Below are 23197 nucleotides of genomic sequence, written 5' to 3'. Positions count from 1 at the left end.
AAAGCACTTGATGGGAACATACTGTCAGGAACCAGTGAGATCCACATGTTGTACACAAAAAACTTCACATCTCAGCTTTGTCTCAGAACTGTCAAGTTTTGTTTAGTGCAGGTACCAGGACTATTCACATAGCAGATTTGTAACAGAATCAGTGCTGTTACATTCATTGTCACTCTAAAAAATCCTTAGCTGACACATGATAGCTGCAACTTTGGCTTTTAGCCCTTCCACAGATGTCATGAATGTGCTAAATCTTGCTTGCAGAACATTGGTTGGATGCTGTGTGTTATCTTGCCTTTTTGAGTGGCAGAGAAGGGATTTCACTTAACAGCGTTGGCTGTAGAGGCCATTATTATTTGTGGTTGTGAGTGAGAGCCTAAACCCCAAGGACTTGTGTCTCGTTGAGAATCAGGCATAAATTAGTACCACAAGAGTATGGAAACACAAATAAGAATATGTTTTTGCGTGCTGGAATGTGTTTTCTGCTACATATTGGCTTTCCTGACTGTTTGTATATAATTAGCCTTAAATCCATGTTGCAAAGGTTGGATTCAGGTGTCTGCGATGATTGATGAAGAGTAATTGAGATTATGCTGAGGGAGACTTTAATTCTGCATTTGGAGTTTAGGAATCAGCAGCAGGTGCTATGAAAATAATGCTGCGAGTTTTTCTTGCACCTTCTTTCTTATTTGGAGGGCAAAAGAATAATGTCCATTTGGACATAAAGGAGACTTGCTTTCTCAGTTCGTAGTTTTTAAAGAACTACAAAATTAGGAAGAATTCAAACCCCACATTTTTATTAAATAACACTTCTGCAACTTCCATGTCCAATTACTTATTTCTTCTTTTGACAAAGCAATTAGAAATTAAACAATTTAAATTATTAAATGGAGTTGAAATGGAATGAAATGTATGGTTCTGTCTTCAAATACTAAGTCATAGTAGAATATTCTGTACTCTCAGTAAATAAATTTTTCATGCTGCACTAAAGAATAGCATAGTGAATTTGTAGGAGTACAGAGCAATTGCCTTTATTTCCCTAGAATTTAATTGGATTTTACTTCTTTCTGATAACAGCTGATCAGATAAGATGTAACAGAAGTAACAATTTTTGGCCAAAATTGTAATGTCAAGCTCATTAATTACATGGTGGACAGTTAATTATAGGGTGATCTGAAGAAGGAAGTGTCAGCTTGCTTTCCAAATTAGAGGTTAAGTCTTACAGAAGAAACTTGGCAGGACCCACAAGACATTGTATTCCTAAAGACATTGCAGAGCATCCTTTTGCTGGAGCTTTGGGGCTTCCAACTCCTGCAGACACTGGAGTGAGAGACAGGATTTGGGAGCTGCTTCTTCACAGATGCCCTTTCCAGCACAAGTCCCAGCTCCAAGCCCTCCCTAATCCTGCTCCATGCCGTCTTTGCCCTCTGTGCCATAGATTGCTGTTCCCCATTTGAAATAAACGCTTGAGTCAGGCTCCAAATGTGCGTACAGGGAACTGCACAAAGAAATGTAGCCGTATGCTGAAGCAGTTCATGCAGTGCAGGTCTTGCCTGCTGTGTGAAGGCAGTGTGTACCACAAAAGGCAGTGTGGGTTGATTTTGAGGTAATATTTTCTTCCTGCCTCCACTCTTTCCCTCCATGTAGTATTTGGAGGATTTTAAACTATTGGAATAGTTTAAAAAGCTTGCAGTCTGCTGTTGGAACCACCCCCTTTCCTCTGCCCTCTTGGGGTTCACCAGCAATATTTATCTAGTTCTGATGCGCGCTGGCTTGCCTGTAAGATCCACAGTGGTTAACTCTCTGTTTAAAATAGGGTTTCTTTCTGTGGAGGAGAAGACAACTGGCATGCTGGGCTGTGAGGTATTTGGTGAGTCATCAGTTAATATACACATCCTGAATAAAAAAGCACTGCAGCTGCTAATTTCTGTTGACTGCTTGACAGTATGTACAAGAAGGGAAAAGGTAATTGCTATGAGTAGCCTTTTATTGGCTGCTTTTTATATATATATATCTCTATAATGGAAGATACGCATTAGGGCTTTTCAGGCTCCAAGCTGCTATTTGTGTGAATGTATGAGAAATGTACTGTGGGCTCTGTGTCGTCTTTTCCTCTCCCACATCCATGGCTAGGCCAAGAGGGTGGATCAGGAAGGATGTAGGACTTTCCATTACGGAAAGGGATGATTTACAAGACACTCATCGAGATTTGGTGTTAGTGCTTGTTTTTCTCTCTCTTCAACATAATATGCCGAAGAGAGAGAAAAATACATTGGGTTTTTGTTTCATTTTGTTTTTTATAAAGTCCTCGGGTCACCTGTATAAGCAGATAAATGGAAATGAGAAATTCCATTATCAAAATAACACATTTTGGCCACTGTTCTGATTATGTAGAGATGTGGGAATCACAGTCATGGGTGTGTTTGTTCATTTGCCGAGTTAATGCCTTAGTGGATTAGTTTTCAACAGTTTCTGTAGTGATTTCAGAGGCATGATTTGGGCAGCATCTGTATGAAAGCATGACCAAAGCCAAAGGATTTGTTCTCTGATTTCTGTTTCTGCAACAAGTGAGAACATTTTTCTAGAGGTTACTAGTTAGGCTTTATCTTTGTCAGGTTTTGATACAGACTTTGCCAGATTGCCAGTGGGTTTTGTTGTTCACAAATTTTTGCTCATCAGCAAGAAGTTCAGGGACAATGTTTGGAGTTTTGGATCATTTTGGTACTAATGAATAAGAAATTATGCTCTTTTTGAGGATAAAAATGTGTGTGGGGTGTCCATAAATATAGCTGTTTAAGAGTCTTTTTTACCTTGGTTAGAAAAGTATTATTATTTGTTATTATTATTATTTGCAGTTCTGACTTTAGTTTAGCCTAATTCCGTATGGCACAGTAAAAGAGCAATACGCATGTTATTTCTCCTTTAACCTGCCCCTAACTAGGTGGGCTGGGGCTCAGAAGTGTTTTAGTGAATGCATTTTCTTGTCTAATATTCAGATAGGTGATGGGTTAAAGATTTGTGGGTATATTCTAGCTCACTAGTTCCTGTGTAAAATATAACCATGAGCTGACCTCAAAATAAACCTGGGCTTGGCACAGCCTTGTTCTAAACATGATTACGTGTAAATGTCAGATAAGTGGAAACACTCAGGAAAGTGGAAACATTCCAGCATTCTGCTATTTATGGCATCAAAACAGACATTTGGAAAGTATCAGCTCTTAATTTTCAACAACTGAAAAACTCTTTATATATTTTTTTTAATTAAAAAATAAGGGCAGATGACCTTTAATTGCCGAGTTCATTGGTGTGAAAATGCTGGGGTTTTCTCACTCATCCTTAGTGAACTTTAGGAAAAAGCAAACACCCACAATTTCAGTAGCACAAGATAGAATTAGTTTGTATTTCAGCTTTTTTTCTTATGGCATCTCAAAGCACTCCACTGAAATTTGTGGTTAAAATCCTGTGACACTCCTTCGTAATAGATGCAGCAAACGACCTTGATCGGGTGGAAACCTGCAGCAGAAAGAATCTGAGAAAACTGGCCAAGTTTGTAAAGGAAACCTGTGTTAGAGCTGGGATTAGAGCTCACATTTCCTGGTGCCCAGGGCTCTACTCCAGCTATCTAAAAGTCGCTTCCACAGGAAGAGTACAGATGACTACTGTAACTGCATTTAGAGTGTCCAAAACTCAAAACCAAACTAGGAGCTCTGACAGGTGACACATCTGGATAAAGAACACCTCTCTCTCTGTTTGTATGTAGACCTTCAACAGTAAAACTGTAGTTCATTGCTCCAAATTTATTATCTCATCTCCAACAGGACTTTGATTCCATAAAGTGATGACTGGATTATAGCGAGGTGCATTATTGGATGCATGAGTATGCCAGAGGGAAAGTTGCCTGTCTGACACTGGGAATGTGGCACTCCGATGTGCATGGGTGAGTGCTGTGGGACACTTTGTACTCCTCTGTTTGCACGGATTAAAATTACCGAGGAATGATCCAGCAATATTCCTGAGTTCACGTCCGCCTTTGCAATCCTGAAATAAAAATAAGCATGTGAAGAGGGTTGGGGTTTTTTTTAAGGGACCAGTAAATTGGCATCACATCATACCCATACAAACAGACCTTATTAGTCAAGGACTTCTTTGTTTTTCTTTTGAGTTGAAATATAAGGTATAGATGTATCTCTTTCAATTTAGGTCTTATGTTTTGTTGTAGATAATGCAGAGTAAGTCCCATGTATGTAGTGGTTTTATTTCTTCTGAATTAGATGGTCTTTTGGTAAAGTGTGTGTGTGGGGTGGGTTTAGTAGAGCAAGGACATAAAGACCTTTCATGAGGTTGTAATTGTTATGTGAAGGGATACTTTGTGCATACAGCGCTGGTTTTGAAGTTTGTTTCTGTCCGCTTTATATGAATGTTTTTATACCAATTTGACACTACTGACTTTTCAGTTTTAGGAATTACTCAGGGTTAACAAGATTTTCTTAAAAGATTTTTTTCAAAAGGTCATAAAGGGTCTCATTTAGAGCTTAGGCAGCACACATATCCATGAGGGTAAGATTTAAGAACTTAGATTTTCCTGTAGATCTTTGTTCAGTCACTTAGTTTTCCTCACTGGCCCAACACCTGGGGTTAGAGGTGCTGCACCTTGGTTTAGAAACCCACTGAATTTATTTTAATGGCACATAAAGAGTGAGAGTTTACTCCAGATATGACCCCTTTCCCCCAGCTCCCTACGTGCTGCATTTCAGTATGTGTTTGGCACTGTTGGTAAGGGTAGGCATTGGGTTTACATGCTTGTACCATCAGGCTGGATTACGAGCCCCGGCTGAGAGCTCGGGCTTGCTGCCGTCCCGTCGGAGCTGCATCCCTGTTCTGCACAGAGAGTGATGCTTGAATGTGACAGCGAGAGGGCAAATCCAGCCAGCTCCGGTGAGGATATGATGAAAACAGAACATATCTCTTCTGGCTATGAATATCCTAAAAACCTGACTCAGGTGTGCAGAGGGACTTCTGGGTCTTACGGCTACAGCTGAGGTGTTCCTTCTGCAGGAGGGTTGTGTGGTGCCCTGTTTGGGTGGCGGTCCTTGCCCACAAACGGCTATTACTTTGCACAGGCTTCCCCCCACCATTGCTCCACCGTCCTACCCGAGTCCGGGGCCGATGCTCTTCATGCATTCGCGGCAGTTACCGCGAACCCGCAGCGTGTGATCGGAGGGGCCGGGGCTCGAACCGGCGGCTTCCCCGCTCCCCTCCAGCGGGGCGGTGCAATTGAGCGCTATTGATGGGGGAAGGAACCAATGGCTGCGCTGGAGTGCCCTAGCAACTGAGCCGCTGTGTGCCGCCAGGACCACGAGGACGGGGGCGGTCGAGGTTTGCGTTCCTCCAATGGAAGCTGAGGAGGGCGGGGTTAGTGCTCTTCGGTGCACCAATAGGCGAGGGCGGGGGGGATAGTAGAAGCGGGAGGGGGTGGAGCTAAAGCTTTGGAACCCAATGAATGCTGAGGAGGGCGGGGCGGGGGGGGAACGAATCACCCAATAGCGGGGCTGCGGGGCGGGGCTCCGTGTTCTGTCACAGCGCCGCGGCGGCGGCAGCGCGTTGACACACCGCGCTCGGGCGGCAGGTGGAGGAGGGGGACGGGGCTCCCACAGCTCCTCCGCTGCTCCTCCGCGTTCCCGGGCCGCGCTGGGCGCTCTGCGCGGAGAGGGGCAGGCGCTCCGTGGGTCGTTCTGTCACAGCGCGACGCGCGCTGCCGCCGTTCCCCGCCGCTGACACCGCTGTTGCCCGGCGAGGGATGGCGCGGCGGGCGCTGCTGCCGTGACGGGACCGCGCCGCTGCCTCGCAGGTCCCTGTTCCCGCCAGAGCCGGGTATGCCGCTGCCGTCCCGCGCCGCTGCCCGCCGCCGTGCCCTGGCCCCGCCGGGCCCCGGGATGGGCCGCGGGAGCTGATCCGGCTCGGAGGCTCGGGGGAGCGGCGGGGAGGATGAGCTACGCGGGAAGCCCGGCGAGAGCCTACGATTTCCTGCTGAAATTCCTGCTGGTGGGAGACAGCGACGTGGGCAAGGGAGAGATCCTGGCCAGCCTGCAGGACGGAGCCACCGAGTCGCCCTACGGGTACAACCTAGGTAAGTTGCGCCCCCGGAACGTCCCGCTGCGCTGAGCGTAGTCTCGCTGCTCCCTCCGTACCCGCACAGGCACGGGCGGACCGTGGCTCTCGGGACCCTGAGCTCTCAGCACCAAAGGAGAAAAACGGCACAGGCAAAGACAGGCTGAATGATGGAGCCTTCCAGTACCCCTTTGGGTACTTGGAGAGGGATTTTTGACAAGCACAGGTAGTGACAGGACAAGGGGGAATGGCTTTAAACTGACAGAGGGGAGATTGAGATGAGATTTCAGGAAGAAATTCTTCACTATGAGGGTGCTGAGGCGCTGGCACAGGGTGCTCAGAGAAGCTGTGGCTGCCCCATCCCTGGCAGTGTTCAAGGCCAGGTTGGACACAGGGGCTTGGAGCAACCTGCTCTAGTGGAAGGTGTCCCTGCCCGTGGCAGGGGGTTGGAACTGGATGAGCTTTCAGGTCCCTTCCAACCCAAACCACTCTCTGGTTCTGTCTTGGCTGTGTGTAGTTGTCAGAAAGGAGGTGGAATGTCAGGGTTTAAAATCTCAGGCAGGTGATTTCATCTGCAAAACTTGGAGCTCAAGTTTAAGAGAAATATCTTAATACACAGAATGTATTGCTCAAGGTGATAGGATTTATCTTCCTGAGCAGATATTTTTATGTTGTCATCAGTGAGTAAAGGGAAATACTAATATAAATGTTTTTTTAGTAAAGGATCTTTGTTAAATAGCAAACGTATCTGCTATGAAACTGTTCTCAGTGAAAGAGCAGAAAAGGAGATTTATTTTGTTCCCCCCTTTATTTTTTTCACTGTCATGTTTATCATGTTGTTAATATCAGAGGAGTAGCCCTTTAAGATCAAGGTTCATGTTTGTAGTATATTCTTTCACTTAAGCTTTTTAAAGGGCAGAACTGAAGAGCCTCATCCATGCCAGATAGATTCTGTCTGCAGAGCAGGGAGTTGAGAACATTGCAGACTGGTTTAAAACTAAGCTACTAGCTTGGGGAAAAGGGAATTTCTCTTTTTCTTCCTTCCTATTCTCCTCTTTTCACTCCCCAGTCTTGTTTGTATAGAACATACTCTGGTTTCACTTTTTTTTTTCCTCCTCATGCAAATCTATCATGTGGCATATTAAAAAGCAAATTATCTTGTCAAATTACCCATTGCTTTAATTTACTGCCAGTCTGTGACTAGTTAATTCACTGGAAGGCTTTACACTGTCTTAGGATCTGTTGTTATGTTGAGTTCCTAGTACTGATTCACAGGGAAGAGCTGGAGGGAGGGAGGAGTGTTCTCTGTACCACTGCTTATGAGTCAGACTGTACCTTGAAGGCATTGGTGTACATTTTAAGATGTTTGCTTAATAGTTTTGCTAAATTGTTCCTTGGGGTGTTGCAGTGTGTTTACTGCTTATGCTGTTCAGGTGGTTGAAGAAAAGGGACGGAAGGCTTGGGGAGAGCGTGCCTAGTCTGGCTCTATTCTGTACACACCATCCAGTTTATACATTCTTATGCTGAAGGAGCACTTTAGTCTCCAATGTATCTTGATGTAACTGAGAGAGAATGTTCAACCAGCTCCTGAGCTCATCAGTCTCACTTCAGACTCGTGCATGTAAACCATGTGATGCTTGTGTTTTGCTCTTAAAAAAATATTTAAGTTGTGTGGCTAAAGCTATAACTCTGTGAATACATTTCTTGACAGCCAAGAAATACAAATACTCTTTTTGAATTATTTTGCAAATACTTTACATGCAGCTTGGAAATTCTTCCTCGCTACTATTAACTTCAAAACGTCTACATACAGGGTGGTGTTCTGTGCTATTTCATGAATTGTTGTCTCTTCACCAGGGTATTTATCAATCTGAACTATACATGGTTAAGCAGATGTAGGAATTCAGGACCTCACAAACTCTGCTATGCAAAGTTCATTTTACAGAGGCTGAAAGAAGTTTTTAGCCCCTAGAAGATGAGTGTGTCTGAAGAGAGTGATGTGAGTTACAAGGGGAGGGTGGATATAACAGATGGCATGGTAGTAAAATGTGGAAGGAATATCATCTGATTTTTAGTTTTATGCAACTAGTGTCATAATTCAGAATTTTTGTGCGTGCAGAGCTTGGTGTTTAGCCAGTCACAGTGTACCGCCTGAGCTCACTGAAGAAAGGATTTTAACTCTGAAAGTTCATAAACATATTTTCTCACTCTTCAATTTAGAATGTTCTTGAATGCATCAAACTTGAAACACTTTTGAACGCTGCATGTAAGCTGCCCTGTTTCTTTGGTGGTCTGTATCCAATATCCCTCTCTGCCTGTATCCTTTCAGCCTTTCCTACTGCATTTGAGTGTGGCTGCGTAGGATGCAGCTGTGAGGAATCCATACAGGCTTGAGGGCTATGAAAATAGAGATGCAGGGAGAGGGATGGAGCTAAACATCCTGTTGGTATTATGACTCATTTTCTAATTTAACTTGATTAAAAAGCTTGATAAACACTGTCATTTTCACCATTTTCAAGTCCCTAGTTAACTGGGATCTACCATGTCCATAATGCCAGCAAGGTCTCTGAATTGGAAAGAGAAAGTCCAGTGGTATGATGGATTGTGTTAAAATGTGCCACATGTATAAGCTTTGAAATGACAAAACTTTGTTGTGGAGCTTGGTGAAAGGAAGTAGCTTTGAGACTTCAATGGAAGAGGAGAGGAGAGAGTTGATGTGGTAAAAGACAAGCAATTGAGGAGAGAGGAAGAGCACTGAAGGGCCACGAAGATGAGAACAAACAAGTTCATGTGATGAAGCCTGGGAATTTGGGCAGTTGTTTAAATTTGTATATGCAGGCGAAACAGAATTTGATGTTTATTGCAACAGGAAAGGTAAAATAAAACCTGGAGTTGACTAGAATGGGGTGGGTATGTTTTTTGTATGGTTTGTTTTTTGGAGGGGGTTTGGTGGCTTTTTTTTGCTTTAAGCCCTCAGATTCCTGAAGGCTTTATGTGCAGCTCTGTAACTGTCTCATCAAAACTCTCTGGGCTCCACCTTGAATTGTATAAGCCACAAACTAATTTTTCACGGGCACTTTCTTAACTATTCAGAAATGAATCTGCCATCATTCTCATTCCCAGGAAAATATGGCAGCCTTATGTCTTACTGTTTTTCGTCAGTACACAAGAATGATCTGAAACCTGGAGATGGGAAGGAAAGCCAGCAGCATGTGATCAGTCAAGTCCATGCAAGCTGCCACTGGTCCAAAAGCCGTTGTTTGAAAGCATTTGGCATAATTCTGCTATTAAGAAGGAGTAAAATCTCTTGGTCTCTGAATTTTAATTAATGCCCCCAGGGAAAGAGGCTTTATTAACATAATGAAGTAAGGATTGCATGGAAGATGCATTGGTGAACATGATTCATAGAGAGACTTTAGAAAGCAGTTATCCTGGAGATGGACAGGTAGGCTAGTTGTCTGGGTAACCTGCCTTTAAAGTTCTCTCACATCTTGCTCAAAACTGAAATGACAATAGATTGGACATGCTTGGTCTCTAACCTGGTAAGAAAAACTGCACCAAAATGATTTTATAGAGAGCTGCAGAAACTTTGCTTTTAAGCATTGTTGATTTCTCATCAGCATAAATTCAGAGGCAATCATTGCTTCTAGACTGTAACATAAAACCTTAGATGTGCTGTCACTAGGTAGACAAATATTTTGATGTTTGGCACTCACAGATTTTTGTTCAGCTGGATTCTGGTTTTGCTTTCATGCTAACATCTGCTTGCAGTGTGATTGCTTAACACCGGGACTGAAAGGAAGGATTGTTCAAACCTATGTACTCCTACTCCTTTTCTTGCGGGAACATCAGGTTTAAAGTGACAAACTGTCTCTCATCCTTTCTCACCTAGCAACCTTTTCATATCCTCTTGAGTTCATATGACAGTTGTTTGTCTTCCCATGAATGCTGTCTGTCCTTAGATTGAGAACTTTACTGGGGTGCCGGTTGTTTTATCTGAAGGCTTGAAAAGATCCTGGTGTGTAATAGTTGTGGGTGTTAATAAGTAGTTGTCTTGATCACTAAGTGGTTGGAACACAGGCTGGGAGCTTGGATGGCCCAACCTCAGTCAGAGCTTTGGGAGGGCCAGGTTATCCTTGTACGTGGGGAGTATTTAGATGGGGATAGTTGTAAGCTGGTTGCATCCCAGCAGATGAACTTAAGAGTGGCTCTTCCTGATAACTTACTACACAGATTAAAGCCATTCTTTGGTGTAAAGCTGGTGTGAATAGAAGGGAATGGGCCCTAGCTATATAAGGAAACAAAAGAAAATATTGTTACCATGAGAAATTAAAGGACCTAGATTTGTGAGATGACTGAGGTTTCCTCCTCTCACCCCCAACAAGACCAAATACAGAACTAATAGGGGTAGAAGTCCTACCACAAAGATTGATGTAAAGTCTCTGTTCTGTTTTCATGAAACTGTGGTTTTGAAAATGTTACTTGACTGAAAGGAAGAGGAAATAAAACTGTTTTGTTTTCCCACCACTATAATAATGAATAGGATGGGTTGCTTATCACTGACTTATTTTGAAGTCAGTGATTACATTTTCCTAAGCACAACACGATTGCAATAGAAACTATGGCAACATCATGAAATTTCTATATTTCTTTGCAGACAGCACCAGCTTTTAGGGACAATCTTCAGTCCATTTCCTTAGGATTTCTCCAGCGGAAGAGTTATTTAAAGTTGCTGAGCACCACTGTCTAAGGGTAAATAAACACCTTTAGAGATTAATTATGCTTGCCTATAAATAGACTTGACTTTATCTCACAGCACAAGGAGAACAAAAATTGGTCACTCTTAGCTCTCATGAAGTACCTTTTCCTAAAGTGTGAATAGGCAGGAATTTTTTTCCCTCCCTGAATCCTGTTGTACACCCATTGACTTAGTTTAAGGGATTTAAACTGCATTCTTGTACAGGGAAAAGCAGGTGAGGTTTGATTTCCTACACCAAGTTTAACTGCCTAGAAGACACCTAGAGTCTTACCTTATTACTGTAGGCTTCTGTGCATGGATGGAAAGAAATAGTTGCTTCAAATAGAGCATCTAAACTATTTTGGGATGAGTCTGTAAAGCAGTAATAGATCCTACTCTAAATACATTAGTTATGACTGCCCCTTTAATGTGTTGTCTTACAAGAGCTGTGCTTACTGCTGAAAGACCACATTCGTTTTAAATTGTATTATATATTGCACGTGAAGAAAGTTCAATAAACAGAAATTGCTCCCCTGTACTTGCTCTTCCCTTTTCACTGTGTTTAAAAGAGAAAAATGGAAATCATTTCCCCCTTTTCTACCACCTAGAACTGTATTTTGTCTCTTCCAGATGATAACAGTGTGGAGGAGCAATTCTTAATAGGCAGTCAGTTATGAGAGGTGTATGTTAGCAGAAAATGTGGATCCTGGTTTTACCTGATTCCCTTTATTTTTGCCTTACTTATGACAGATACCCTCAAATCTCGAGTCTGGAGTCTTGTCATGCTAAGTTCCTCGTTTGGAACTTTGTCATGCTAAGGACTGCCTCCCTCACGAGACCAGATCATGTTTTCTTCCCTGATACATGGCAGCATACCTGAGTGACCCCTTTTTTACCTGGTTTTCCATATTCTTCATAACCACCATGGTAAAGGGTATGGTAGCATTTCCTGTGATGGGCAGGTCCATCAGTCAGTGTTGGGGTTTGTATTTGTTAGCTGATCTTGCACATCTGTCAAAACAATGAATATTCGTTCACCTTGTGTGATCTACTGGGGCAGCAGAAGTCCCAGGCCTGCTTGGCAGTGTATGGTCCTTTATGTGTTTTTCAAACCTTTCATAAATTACTTTATTGCACATTTTCTTCTACTTGGCCCTTTTTCTTTGGTTTTGTATATTAATAATATTTCTTTGTTGTAATATTGCACCTCAAGTGTCATCCATCTCATGGACAAAAAGTGTTACTGAATTACTATTTCATGAAGGTCAGAAGCTGGGTCATCATACAGCGAGGTTTTGAAACCCATTTAATCCAATAGCCTTAAATTATTTCTCTTCCTACCTCTCTCCTCACCAAACCATGTTGGAGGGAAAAAAATCAAAGCTGTGTGGACATGCATGTATTCAAACCAGGTTTTTGTGTTCCTTGTTCTTTTCCAATAACTGGTCTTTATATTTCTTAGCAAGGCCTGTTCCACAACAAAAGGCCAAGCAAAGAAAACATCTGCATTTGGGTCAAGCATGTTATTGAACAGTTTCAGAACGAAGCAGCCTTGCAAGCTGAACATCATGCAACTGTTTTTCAGATTCCTGCCGACAACCAACCTGCACACACTTGTTAGAAGTTAGTATCTGCTGTTGCTACAAGTAATGCTTTAGGTGGTTGTGGCAAAAAAGACCACAGCAATAGCTTCCTTCTTCGTCTCCATCATGTGCATTCATTCAGTAGCATTATGTGTCTCATGTCTCAGTTTCTCTTGGGCTACTGGTGTCTTCCTCCCCTTCCCCTTTTTTTTAATAGATATGAGAGAGTGGGAAAGTGGCTCTAAAACCAAAATGCTCCTGAGGCTCCCAGACAGGTGTGCAACATGAAAGACAGAGTGCAGGCTGTTTGGAAAAGTGGTCAGACTTAAAGATAATTGAGTCCTTTTAAGCTGCTTTGGCCTAACCAAAATCGTGCTTGCCTGTGCCAGGATTACATTTTATCCAATATGATGCTTAAATTACATTTACATATTGCTGTAAGTTTGTTTTTGTTCTGGGAGCTAAACAAGAATGGAAAATAGGATTAAGAATATAAATAATCTAACTTTAAAAATTGTATTAGTACCCCATTTTATTCAGCTCTTCTGGGTTTTGTTTAATATGAGACTGAAAATAGGAAACTAATGCGATATTTACACATAATACTCGACATGGGCTAGCGTTTGTCATGCTGGTTTTATTTAAGGAACATCTCAAATGTAATACACCAAACATGTTTGCCTTGAAGTTGCTGTTCCTTTTTATCCCCATCTAAATCTGTTGATATTGTGGAACACATCTGTGCAAATCATTGTTTCTTTCTTTTATGTCTTGATGTGTCATAATATGGAAGTATGAACTGGGCAAGGTAAGTAGTCGAATACTCGAATTAGAGCTGCAAGTTCATAAGTGAGTGAAGCTGTTACAGATCAAACACTATTTTATCAACATATACTTATGTATATATACTTAATGTCCATGCTTTCAGAAAGGTAAGATAAAATCATCTGACGGTATTGACTGTAATTTAGTACCTATTCAGGGCAAAGTCCGTAAAAATACTGGTGTTCACAACAGCTGTTTATGTATCTAAATTGTCACTCCAATCTATGGAAAGTGAGAAAGCTATTTACCATGAAGTTAGAATATCATTTCTGCCCAGGAATGGAGGGGGTTTAAAGGTCCAGAAATTAACCTTGCTCACACCTTTACAGCAGTTTGTTGTAATCCTCTTTCAGCTGAGTGGGATAAGTGGAAAAGAGAAAGTTACATCAATAATGAGCTGTGCTATGTGACAAAGTGTGTCGAACTGTTGTTCATTAAGGCTTTAATGTAGTGCATACCTGCTTTTGGTATAATTACATTCATGTTTGATATGTTACTCTCTCTGAGTATTGGTAAGATATTGGTACATGCTGTGTTCAGCTGAGACCTACTGGATCTGATCGATGATTCCTTACAGGAGGCCTGGGGTTTTTGAACCCTAAAGAATATAAATCTCTACGGAAGTGGAATATATTCTGGTTCATATAGTGTTCAGACGAGTTGGACCTCTGAACTGTGCTCAAGGCAGGGTGAGAATCTTCTCTAGGACAGCAAAGTAATTCTCCTCCAACTGGGGGAAGGACAGGTAGGACTGAGCAGCGAAGACACCCTTATACACATTTCTTGTCAAGTCATTGACTTTTTTATGGTTTTGTAGGCATATAAACAGTGAGGGTGAACTATTCTGGAATCATGTTTGTTGTCAGAAGCAGGAAGAGCTATTTATTGTTCATGAGATGTAGTCTTATACAAAGCTGAAGCTCAATAAAACAGCTTTGCTATTTTAATTTGTGGCGTGGGATTTGCCACTGAAGGGTGCTGATCTGTCAGCACTGTGTGAAATCAGCAAGTGGTGTCAGAAGATGGAAATGATGAAGCAATAGCTGGTGGGTACAAGGAAGCTAGAAAAGCCACGGCTGTTACTCCAGAGTTACCATGGACAAGAAACTTACTTGTGCAATGTTGGATTTCAAGTAGAAACTGGTAGTTTGATATGCAGAGGTGGAGTAACTGCGATGAGAATTTCTGGAATAGAGATTTGCATGTGTTTTAAAAAGTAACTGACTTCTAAGTTAAGAACATGAGAAGTGTCATCTTGAGCTCATTTAGCCTAGCACTCTCTTAAAAATGGTAAGAGAGATGCTATTTAGGAAGAACATGCAAACCTGTCTGCTTTCTGAGATCCGCTTCCCTCGTGCCTGCCAACCTTCCTAAGCCAGTATTTGGAGACTTAGAGTTTTTTGCAGCTACTTCACTTATGAAAATGGGTAATCTGTGAGCTCTTTTTTAATTAAGAATTATAGTTGCAACTTCTTAATTTATACAAAGAAACCATTTTGCTGTGCTTTTCTCTTATGCTGGAGTAAGTGGGATTCCAGGACTTCCGTAGAAACACTCAATATCGATTAGTGTAGACATACATGAGCCCCCCAAAAGATGCAGCTTTAAAATAAGATGTTGACTGATGAAAAATCAAACTATTTAGAGTTTCCCCCAATAAGTTATTTTTGGATCCCAGTTTCATGTTCATAGAACATAAACTCCCAATGCCATAAATGCCTGGTTTAATTGTGTTTGTTAGAATAGTGCCTATCTTTGAAGTGTGCTTTAGTACACAACACTCTGGAGAAATGTTTTGTGAAAATACTGTCAGTCTTGGATCAAAAGAAGATACCCTATTCATTAAAAAGTTCCAGTTAATATATGGCTAAAGTCCTATGTGTGTGCAGATGAAAATGTAGAGGAGTCTGAATATGTGACACCATTTAGAAGTAAGCTGTGGACCATGAGTGACACATTTGTACCAGACGAATTGCAGCTGAGCTTTCACACTTCCAAATGCAGTCCAATCACTTGCATTTAATAACTATAATTTGTTTACTGTGTGGTGTGTTCCAGGCTTCTGATTCATATTGTACCTCTTGATTTCCCCCTGGATTTAGATCAGGTATGTTGAGCACATCCTGCAGTTAGTAACTCACTGTTAGGCTCCTGCTGTTGCTTTCATTTTTCGTTTGGGCCACAACTTCATGCAGACAGCCCTATCCTGACCTTACCACTACATGGTTCCTTGTAATCCTACATCAGAAAAGCTGAAATTGCAAAGAATGCTTATGTACTCTGAAAGAATATATTGAAGGAGCAGCCCTAAGTGTATTTGAGGATTGAATGTTTAATTTGCCATTTTCATGGGGAATGAGCCATTACACATGTTTGGATGAAACAGAAACTCCTTAACCAAACAAACAGTTTAAATAAAAGAAAGAAAAAGGGGGTTAGGGTATTTTAGTCCAGAGGTTTCAAATCAAAATAATTAATTCATTCAAATTTTTCAGGACCACGATGTGTTAATACATCTCCTGTGCCCTTATACTTTGTTTGCAAGCTGACTTTATGCAATGCCTTAAAATGGGATATTTAAGTGCATGAAATATGAACCTGCCAGCTGGAAAACCCAGAAGAGACCCAGCAGGTCTGGCAGCCTTTCTAATACTCTCTGAAGACCAGACTGAGGAAAAGAAGCTCACGTAGCTGATGCATTCAACGGAATCATTGACTCAGTGTACAGACAGTCTCGTGGTGCAAGATTTTTAACACGATATCTGGATACATACATCTCTTTTCTAACTCTTTTAGCAATCCCTGTACACAGTGCACGATCTCAGTCAGTCAGGACTCTGTGCTTCTAATCTTTCTGTCTGTTTGCTTCAGCAAATACGCCAGGTGAAATTGTGTAAAGCATAACCTTGACTTTTCAAGCCACTTCAGAATTAGTGGACTGGGGTTTAACTTGAACACAGACTTTATCAAATAGAAGCATGATAGATGGAATTTTAAACAAGTTCATAACCTGTGAAGTTTAAAATTTTCTCTTTTGGTTCAGACAAGAAACAAAATTCCTTTTAGAATGATGTTAGTCTTGGAGCAAGAAGATTATAGAGTCCAAGAATACATCTGGTGTAATATTTCTTCCATATAAATTCTGGGGTTTGTCTGCAAACAGGAGTTTAATCCGGTAGTGTTTGAGAACGATGGTGTTATGGGCAGACTCACTTATCAATCCACACTGAATTTGTCCTCAACATCTGCAAGACAGTTCAATGCAGAAGACTACACAAAAAGTACTTACCTAGTTTTTAAGTGAAGGAAAGTGTGGAGTTCTAACAACTTAAATGAAGCTTGGCCACAAACTAATGAGTCACCTCTCTGGAGAAGAGAGACCTTTGGGTGAGTAACCTAAGAGCAGCTTCCTGGTACCCATGAGGAGGTCATCAAGAGGAACAGTGAGGTTCCTGTACATGGTGGGAAGGTAGAAGACAACAGATTTAAGTTGAACCGAGAGAGGTTTGGAATGGGTAAGAGGAAACACTTCTTTCCCATCCAGTCAAGCTGTGGAACAGGTTACCCAGGGAGGTTGTGCTGTCCCCAGGCCTCCTATCTGATCCTGTTTGGAGCAGGAGGTTGATCAGCTTGATCTAGATGACCTCTGAGACTGCTCCAACCTGAAATTTCCTTTGATCCTATTCACCTGAAATCAGTTCGTTTTAATTTCTTGGAAAACTGAAGCCAACTAAATGCTGAATAGAACAGGAGCTTTGTGTCAGTAGTATATAGTCTGTCTTTCTCCTTTAACAAACATTGTTTGCTAGCATTTTGTGTGGATTTTTTTGGTCCTGGAATTATAAGGTTATAACTGTGGCAGCTCTTCTGCTGGAATAGCTGGGGAGAAGTTGGAAGCATGATCCAAGTCAGACCATTTCCTTAATTTTTCTTACAGAAGTATATGTCCTGAAGATATCTCATGGCTTGGGAATTACTTGAGTTAATGGTAAACGTTATGTAGAAAGCCCATTTTACTGCAGTATGTGTTTCACTTGGAATTCCAAATTTAAGAAGTGCAGTTGGTCTTCCATTGCTTGGTTTGGAGGGTAGTTTGAAAGCTCTTCAAGTATCTGTGCTTTGGGAATGATGACTGGATGTTAGCTTTTAAGCCATAGTAATTTTTTAATAATGGTATGAATTTTGCTCTCTGGCATCTTTAAAGCAAAATGACTGGTGACAAATACTGCCAGGACTTCTGGGAGTATTGAGGGCATCCCGAAGTAGGCTTTTTGGACTGTTTTTTGTAAGCCTTGGTTATATCTTGCCATTTATCATAAGGATTTCTTATAATTTCATAATATACAGAAATATGCTTATGAAACAATTGTGATTTTTCTAATTGTTATGAGATATCTATATGCTTGACTGAAAGTGGTGGTTTAATTCTTTAGAATCATTTGTTTGAGACTTGACTGAAAGCCCAGGGAAGTTTTGGAGAGGTTTGCAACTGTTCTCAGTGAGCCTTTAGGCCGATAGCTCAGAGTATCAGTGGCTGGATGTTCTGGTGATTCTTCTCATGCCAAGTATTTTTGAACAGGTTTTCTGCTAATGAAGTGTCAAGACATAAAAGGTCACTGTTCTCTTTTGGAAAATGTTGTAAAATGTGAAATACTGCATCTGTTTTTAATCTGTTTATGGTAGGTTTGACGCTCTTCTCCCAGATCCTGGCCATATCTCAAGCCTATTGTTTAAGATATAAGTTAAGTGCAAGTTCTATGAGGCTCTGCCTCATTTTTACTCAGTGTGTAGGATTTTAAGATACATAACCTGCCTTCTGGCCTCTTCCTCATGCACCAGGATGATTTGACCCTTCATTTGAGAAAGAATTATTATACCACAAAGATAGACTCATATAATAGAGCCACAAGCATTGAAAATTTTGGACAATCAACTGCTATATAAAACTTATTCCACGTTTTGGGGGTCAGTTGTCTTAAGCTGGCCAAGCTTCCCCTTATACATGGATACCCAGAGCACCACATCCTAGCTGTAGGTTGGGATATATGTATATATCAAAGAAGATGAAACAAAGAATCATGCTGGAAGCTTTATTTAATTGCAAGGAGTGCAGAAGTGGGATTGTGAATGAGAGGCTGCCCTTGAGGGCTGACAGCACTGAAAATAATCTAACAGAGGGTTTTTAAGAAGATGGGATGCTCGTTAAAAACATGCCTGATGTATGCAAAGGAACTCTTCTTGCAGTCCAGCTGTTATCTATAGGAACTGATGAACAGCAGCAGTGAGAAGATGGTATCAGAGAATAATATATTTTTTTTAACCCCTGCTCTTATAATAGAGGTTAATTTCTAAATCAAATTCACTGGTTCTAGGTTATGGTTACCTTTACTTTGATATTAAGTGGCCTAAAAGTTGAGGGCAATTCTTTTTAGAAAATGCAAATCTTAAGTAGAAAAGAGCTGGTTTAAAATACTGTTGCTGTTTTATAGCAGTGACTATAAACTGGGAACTCTGATGTTACATTTTTTATGTTGAGTTCTGGTGCAAAGAATTTGGAGAGACAAGCAGGGAAATCGTAAAGCTGATGTTTGTTGTCTTCTGCCAAGAGTATGTTCCCTTCCCAGTGCAGGGAACTGAGTGATCTGCGTTCACTCTTAAATCATAATCTGATGTTATTGGCTTTAAATAACTATAAAAACCTCTTTGCTAATAATTGCTACCTGCCAACAACAATCCTACCTGAATCCATCTCCAGAGCTGTGAGGAGTCTGGGGGATCTTGTCTTTTATTGTGAATTTTCTACTCAGAAGCATGAGTTGCAGCGTTGTGTGTGAGCACCTGGATCTGGATGCAGGAGCTTCTAGATCTGTGAGGCACCAGCGGCGTTCTGTAGTCACTGAGCACCCCGGGCTCACTGTTTCACTTAATTATTTCCCATCTGTGGAAGAAAGGGTTGAGGAAAAAGAACCCACCTCACTTACAAGATTGCCGGGACTTGCACATTAACCTACTCTCAGTTTATTTCAAATTTATTGATTAAAATATACTGAAATAAAGGAAGAACTCCTGTGTGTGTGTGTGTGAGTAATGCTAACATTCCCTTTTCCTGCAGTGCTACTATTTATAAACAATAACATGTTTATATATAGCAGCTTTCATCTGAGGATGTTAGCTGCAACTTGTAGTAAACACTGGAGTTGACAAGCTTACCGTATGCCTCCGATAACCTTTTCTTCTGGAGAGGAAGAAAGGAAATGATGAACTCAAGTGTTCCTGCTTCTTCCTGACCTGGGGGGTGGGAGCAGTTCTCTTTCTTTCTTGTAAAATAGATTTCTAAAGCCTTACATTGTAAAGAGGCTATTTTATTGTTGACAAGTAAATGTTAAGACAGAGGAGAATGAATATGATCTCAGGATCTTTGTTTCCTTTCCTCTTAATGTGAATGGAAACGGATGGTTCACTGGTTCTGGTTAAAAGTTGATTATTAGCTGGTGTCAGATAGCTTTCTCTTCTTTCCAAACAGTCGTCTGCCTTGAAGGTTTAGTTTTTATTTAGCCACCTCAGCAGAAATACTGCAAGCTAAGGCATGATTTAAAACTCCATGTACTTCACAAGTTGTTTGCATGCTCTTTTGGGGGAGGGTGCGAATTTAATATGCAAAGTACTGGCTTATTTACTTACTAATGCCCATAGTAAGAGCATGAACAGCAACTTACACAGTTACTGTTCTGTAAATCAGCAGCCTGACTAATTAATTTGGGGGGGGGCTTATATAGGTTTGGAGGTTCAGTTGTTAATCTTGTTTTCAGATTAGTGTTAGAGGTATGCCATATAGTTGTGTCAAACTTTTTAATCTCATACCACTTGCTTTGGTTCAAAGGACAATAGGTTGGACTAGAGCCAACTAGAAGTGCTCCAAGATCTTCAGGTTTTAACCTGGTGCCCTAAAAGTTCTGCACCTCTGAAAAGCTTCTGCGTAATTGTTAAAGAACACTTCTGGTTTTTGAGGATAGATTTCTTGTAAACTTAATTCCTTTGACCATTTAAAGGAAAAGGGCTGTACTGAAAGATAGACTGTGATACTGGCATGTGTCTATGACCAGAACTGAAGCTTCTTATAAAGCTGGACTTCCTGATACAAATAGCTTAAAATGGGAAAATTGTCACAGCATTCAACTAAGTGAATTATCTGTGAGACTTTGTAATTGTGGTTTATGGCTTGATAAATGAGGTGAAGAATACAGTCTAGATCTAAAATTTTAGTGTCTCTATTTCAATCTGAATAGTCTGTGCTTTAGAAGCAGATGGCTTTTATTGCAGTAATTGAGTGTGATGGAAAAGACTGCAATTTGGGAAGTAATGATTATTCTGAAACAGCAAGCAGAAAGCAAATATGACTGTCACATAACCTGACCTTTGTGCTTACGTATCAAAAGGTATAGTCCAGTTTTATTGCCAAGAGGTTGCATCTTTGCAGCATGATGTTGAAAACACAGGGCTTAGTTTTTGAAGCTTCATTGAATTTTGAATCAAAAGCATGCCTTGGGTTGGTTTGCTGTGAACAATGAATGAATGGAGCTGAAAGTTGTGTCACTTGTCAAATATTCTTGAAACATTTACAAACCGTTCTAAACCCTGATTTTAATGTCTATATGAAAAGCTAGATAACTGAAAAAGCTTAAAGTGGGAAGTGATGAGACCCTTGAGTTCTCATCATGCATATGAGAAAATGGTTTTAAGCACCCTCTGAAACTGAAAACTGCTTTTTCAAAGTGCAGTCAACAGCCTTTGAACCTGAAGGATGTTTTCAGTGGACTTTGTTAAATTAAGGCCCAGAATCCCACTGAATATATATATATTTATTTGTAGACACTTAACTATTGGCATAGAAACAGACAGCGGGAAGGAGACATTAAGCATGTGTCTGAGAAAACTATTACTGAATTGTTAATATGGGCAAACTGGTGGAGTGGCTGATTGCTGGAGAAGGCTTTAACCTTGAAATGTCTAGAAAGCAGTCGGGCTATGGAGGTAGGGAGCTGCAATGTATTACTATTATTATTATTGTTTATTTTGAAGTAGTTAGATTCTGTTTTAATTAAATCCAAAAGCTGCTAATCTGACATCAATTACCTACAAGGAACAACATGCTTTAAAATGTAAAGAAAGGACACACCAAGAAGAATAAATAAAAACAATGAAACCAGTTCTTGTGGTATTTATGAGCTAAAACGTAACAGAGCACCAGGTTCAAAGATGAAGAGTCGTGTATTCTGTGCTTTCTCAGGTATAAAAAGGGTTGGGTTTTGGAGCATTCCTAAGACAAATTTGCCACTGAGTAAAATCTTTCAGTGCTGAGATGGTAAAACAGCACCAAAGAATCTAGTTTTAACATTCTTGGTTATTTCCCCCCTGTTTTTCTTTCTCCCCTCTGCTATAACTTATTGAAGTTGAAATACAAATCCAAAACAAATGCAGAACAAGCTCCAAATCATTAAAATATTGGGCTAGCATCCAATTCCTGTGAAAAAATAGGAAGATTTTATTCTATGCTATATTACCAAGGTATGACCAGTGTTTGGTCTGCAGTCCAGTGCTTCAGATTTGGTTTAAGTGAGTCAGTGTGTTTGCACTTCTGTAAAGCTAAATGCCTGTCTGTTAGTCACACTGTAGATCACTGAATCTCAATTATTAAACTGAAAAGATTTTTGGTGTAAATAATGTTGCCTTTAATGAACACAAAATGAGCAACTTAAATGACTGAAGGATTCTGCCCTGGAGAGACCCATCAGAAAACCCAGACACTTTGATACACTGCTATAAGAGAAACAGAAATTCATAGGAAGCCTTAAAATAACCAGTGTACCATGACTGCAGCGTGGTCAGTGAGGCGTAAGGGATAGCGTGGTAATGGCTGCACAGCATCGATGCAGAGAGGATGGCATCCTATTTACTGCAGTTGTTACCAAACAGCTGAACACTTTTTTGGGAATCTTGCTCCATTCCTGGGTTCAATAATACTTCTTTCTGTTTTCTACCTGTTAGTTTTGTGTTTGAGAAGGCCAAAATCTATTACAAATCAATTAGATTCAAGCAATCCAAACCCTTCAGCAAGGATAGTGACTTGCTTCAGGTTCTTTCATTTCAATTTGTGGCTTTAGGTAAATAATTGTTACTTAAAAACATCCATGTGAAAGTATTAAGCACTGGGAGGCTTTTCTGGTTTACTTAAAAGTTGAATTTTTATGTATTTAGCAGCCTTTTTCTTCCCTTTCTTGTATAGAGGTACATTTTAGCTGCATATCCAAACAAAGCTATTCTGTCTTACTAAATGAGTGAATAATGTTCTGGAAGGACGTTTGATTTCTACAACAGCACAATTCACATCTGTTGGTCTCATTGTTACGGTTTCATGCTGTTCCTGATGATTCATGGCAAAAGGCTTTTTGTTTTGATTCTTAATCGTGGCAAATGCTAATTGCAGAGGTGTTCAGGTTATTTTATCAACTGCTTCTATCTGCATGGCAGCTGAAGAACAAGGAACTTTCTGAATCCATCTTTTCAAAATTCTTTTGGGAAACCCATGAGATGCTTTCATAAGCAGCAGCTGTAATAATGTATTTGTCAGATTTATCTTGTGCATATCATAGAAAAAGGAGTATTTTGCATTATGTGTGTAGCTAAACTTGCAGTAGTTTATGGTCTGTGGTGCAAAGCACAGTAGCAGGTTTATTCAGCTGTGTATCCTCTAGCTATGCAATGCTAATTTTCTATGCTTGGTATGTCTTTTAACAGGATGATGGATGTCCATTCGCTGTGTGGGATGTGTCAGTGTTTGCTAAACATGCTCTGTGCCTCTTCATGAACTCTAGATAAACTAGTGGAGGTATTTCACCCGATGGGAAATAGCAGCAGTAGCACAGGATGCGGGAGTGAGTTATGT

At 40.7% G+C, this 23197-nt stretch overlaps 1 protein-coding gene across 1 annotated transcript in view; it reads left to right on the top strand.

The window, feature by feature from the left end:
• Window positions 1-957: 957 nt before the first annotated feature.
• RAB40B (RAB40B, member RAS oncogene family) overlaps window positions 958-23197 on the top strand; it is a 29200-nt gene continuing 6960 nt past the window's right edge. Inside the window, exons 1-4 of the mRNA XM_030506218.1 lie at window positions 958-1965; window positions 3483-3714; window positions 3819-3937; window positions 5866-6127. Of these exons, the coding sequence (XP_030362078.1) occupies window positions 5986-6127 (142 nt within the window). The 5' untranslated portion in view covers window positions 958-1965; window positions 3483-3714; window positions 3819-3937; window positions 5866-5985. The remainder of the gene's footprint in view (window positions 1966-3482; window positions 3715-3818; window positions 3938-5865; window positions 6128-23197) is intronic.

This window comes from Strigops habroptila, chromosome 14 (genome assembly GCF_004027225.2).
Source record: "Strigops habroptila isolate Jane chromosome 14, bStrHab1.2.pri, whole genome shotgun sequence".
Lineage (NCBI taxonomy): Eukaryota > Metazoa > Chordata > Aves > Psittaciformes > Psittacidae > Strigops > Strigops habroptila.
Note: the sequence above shows the minus strand (reverse complement) of the source record. Positions and strands in the feature narration are given on the sequence as shown.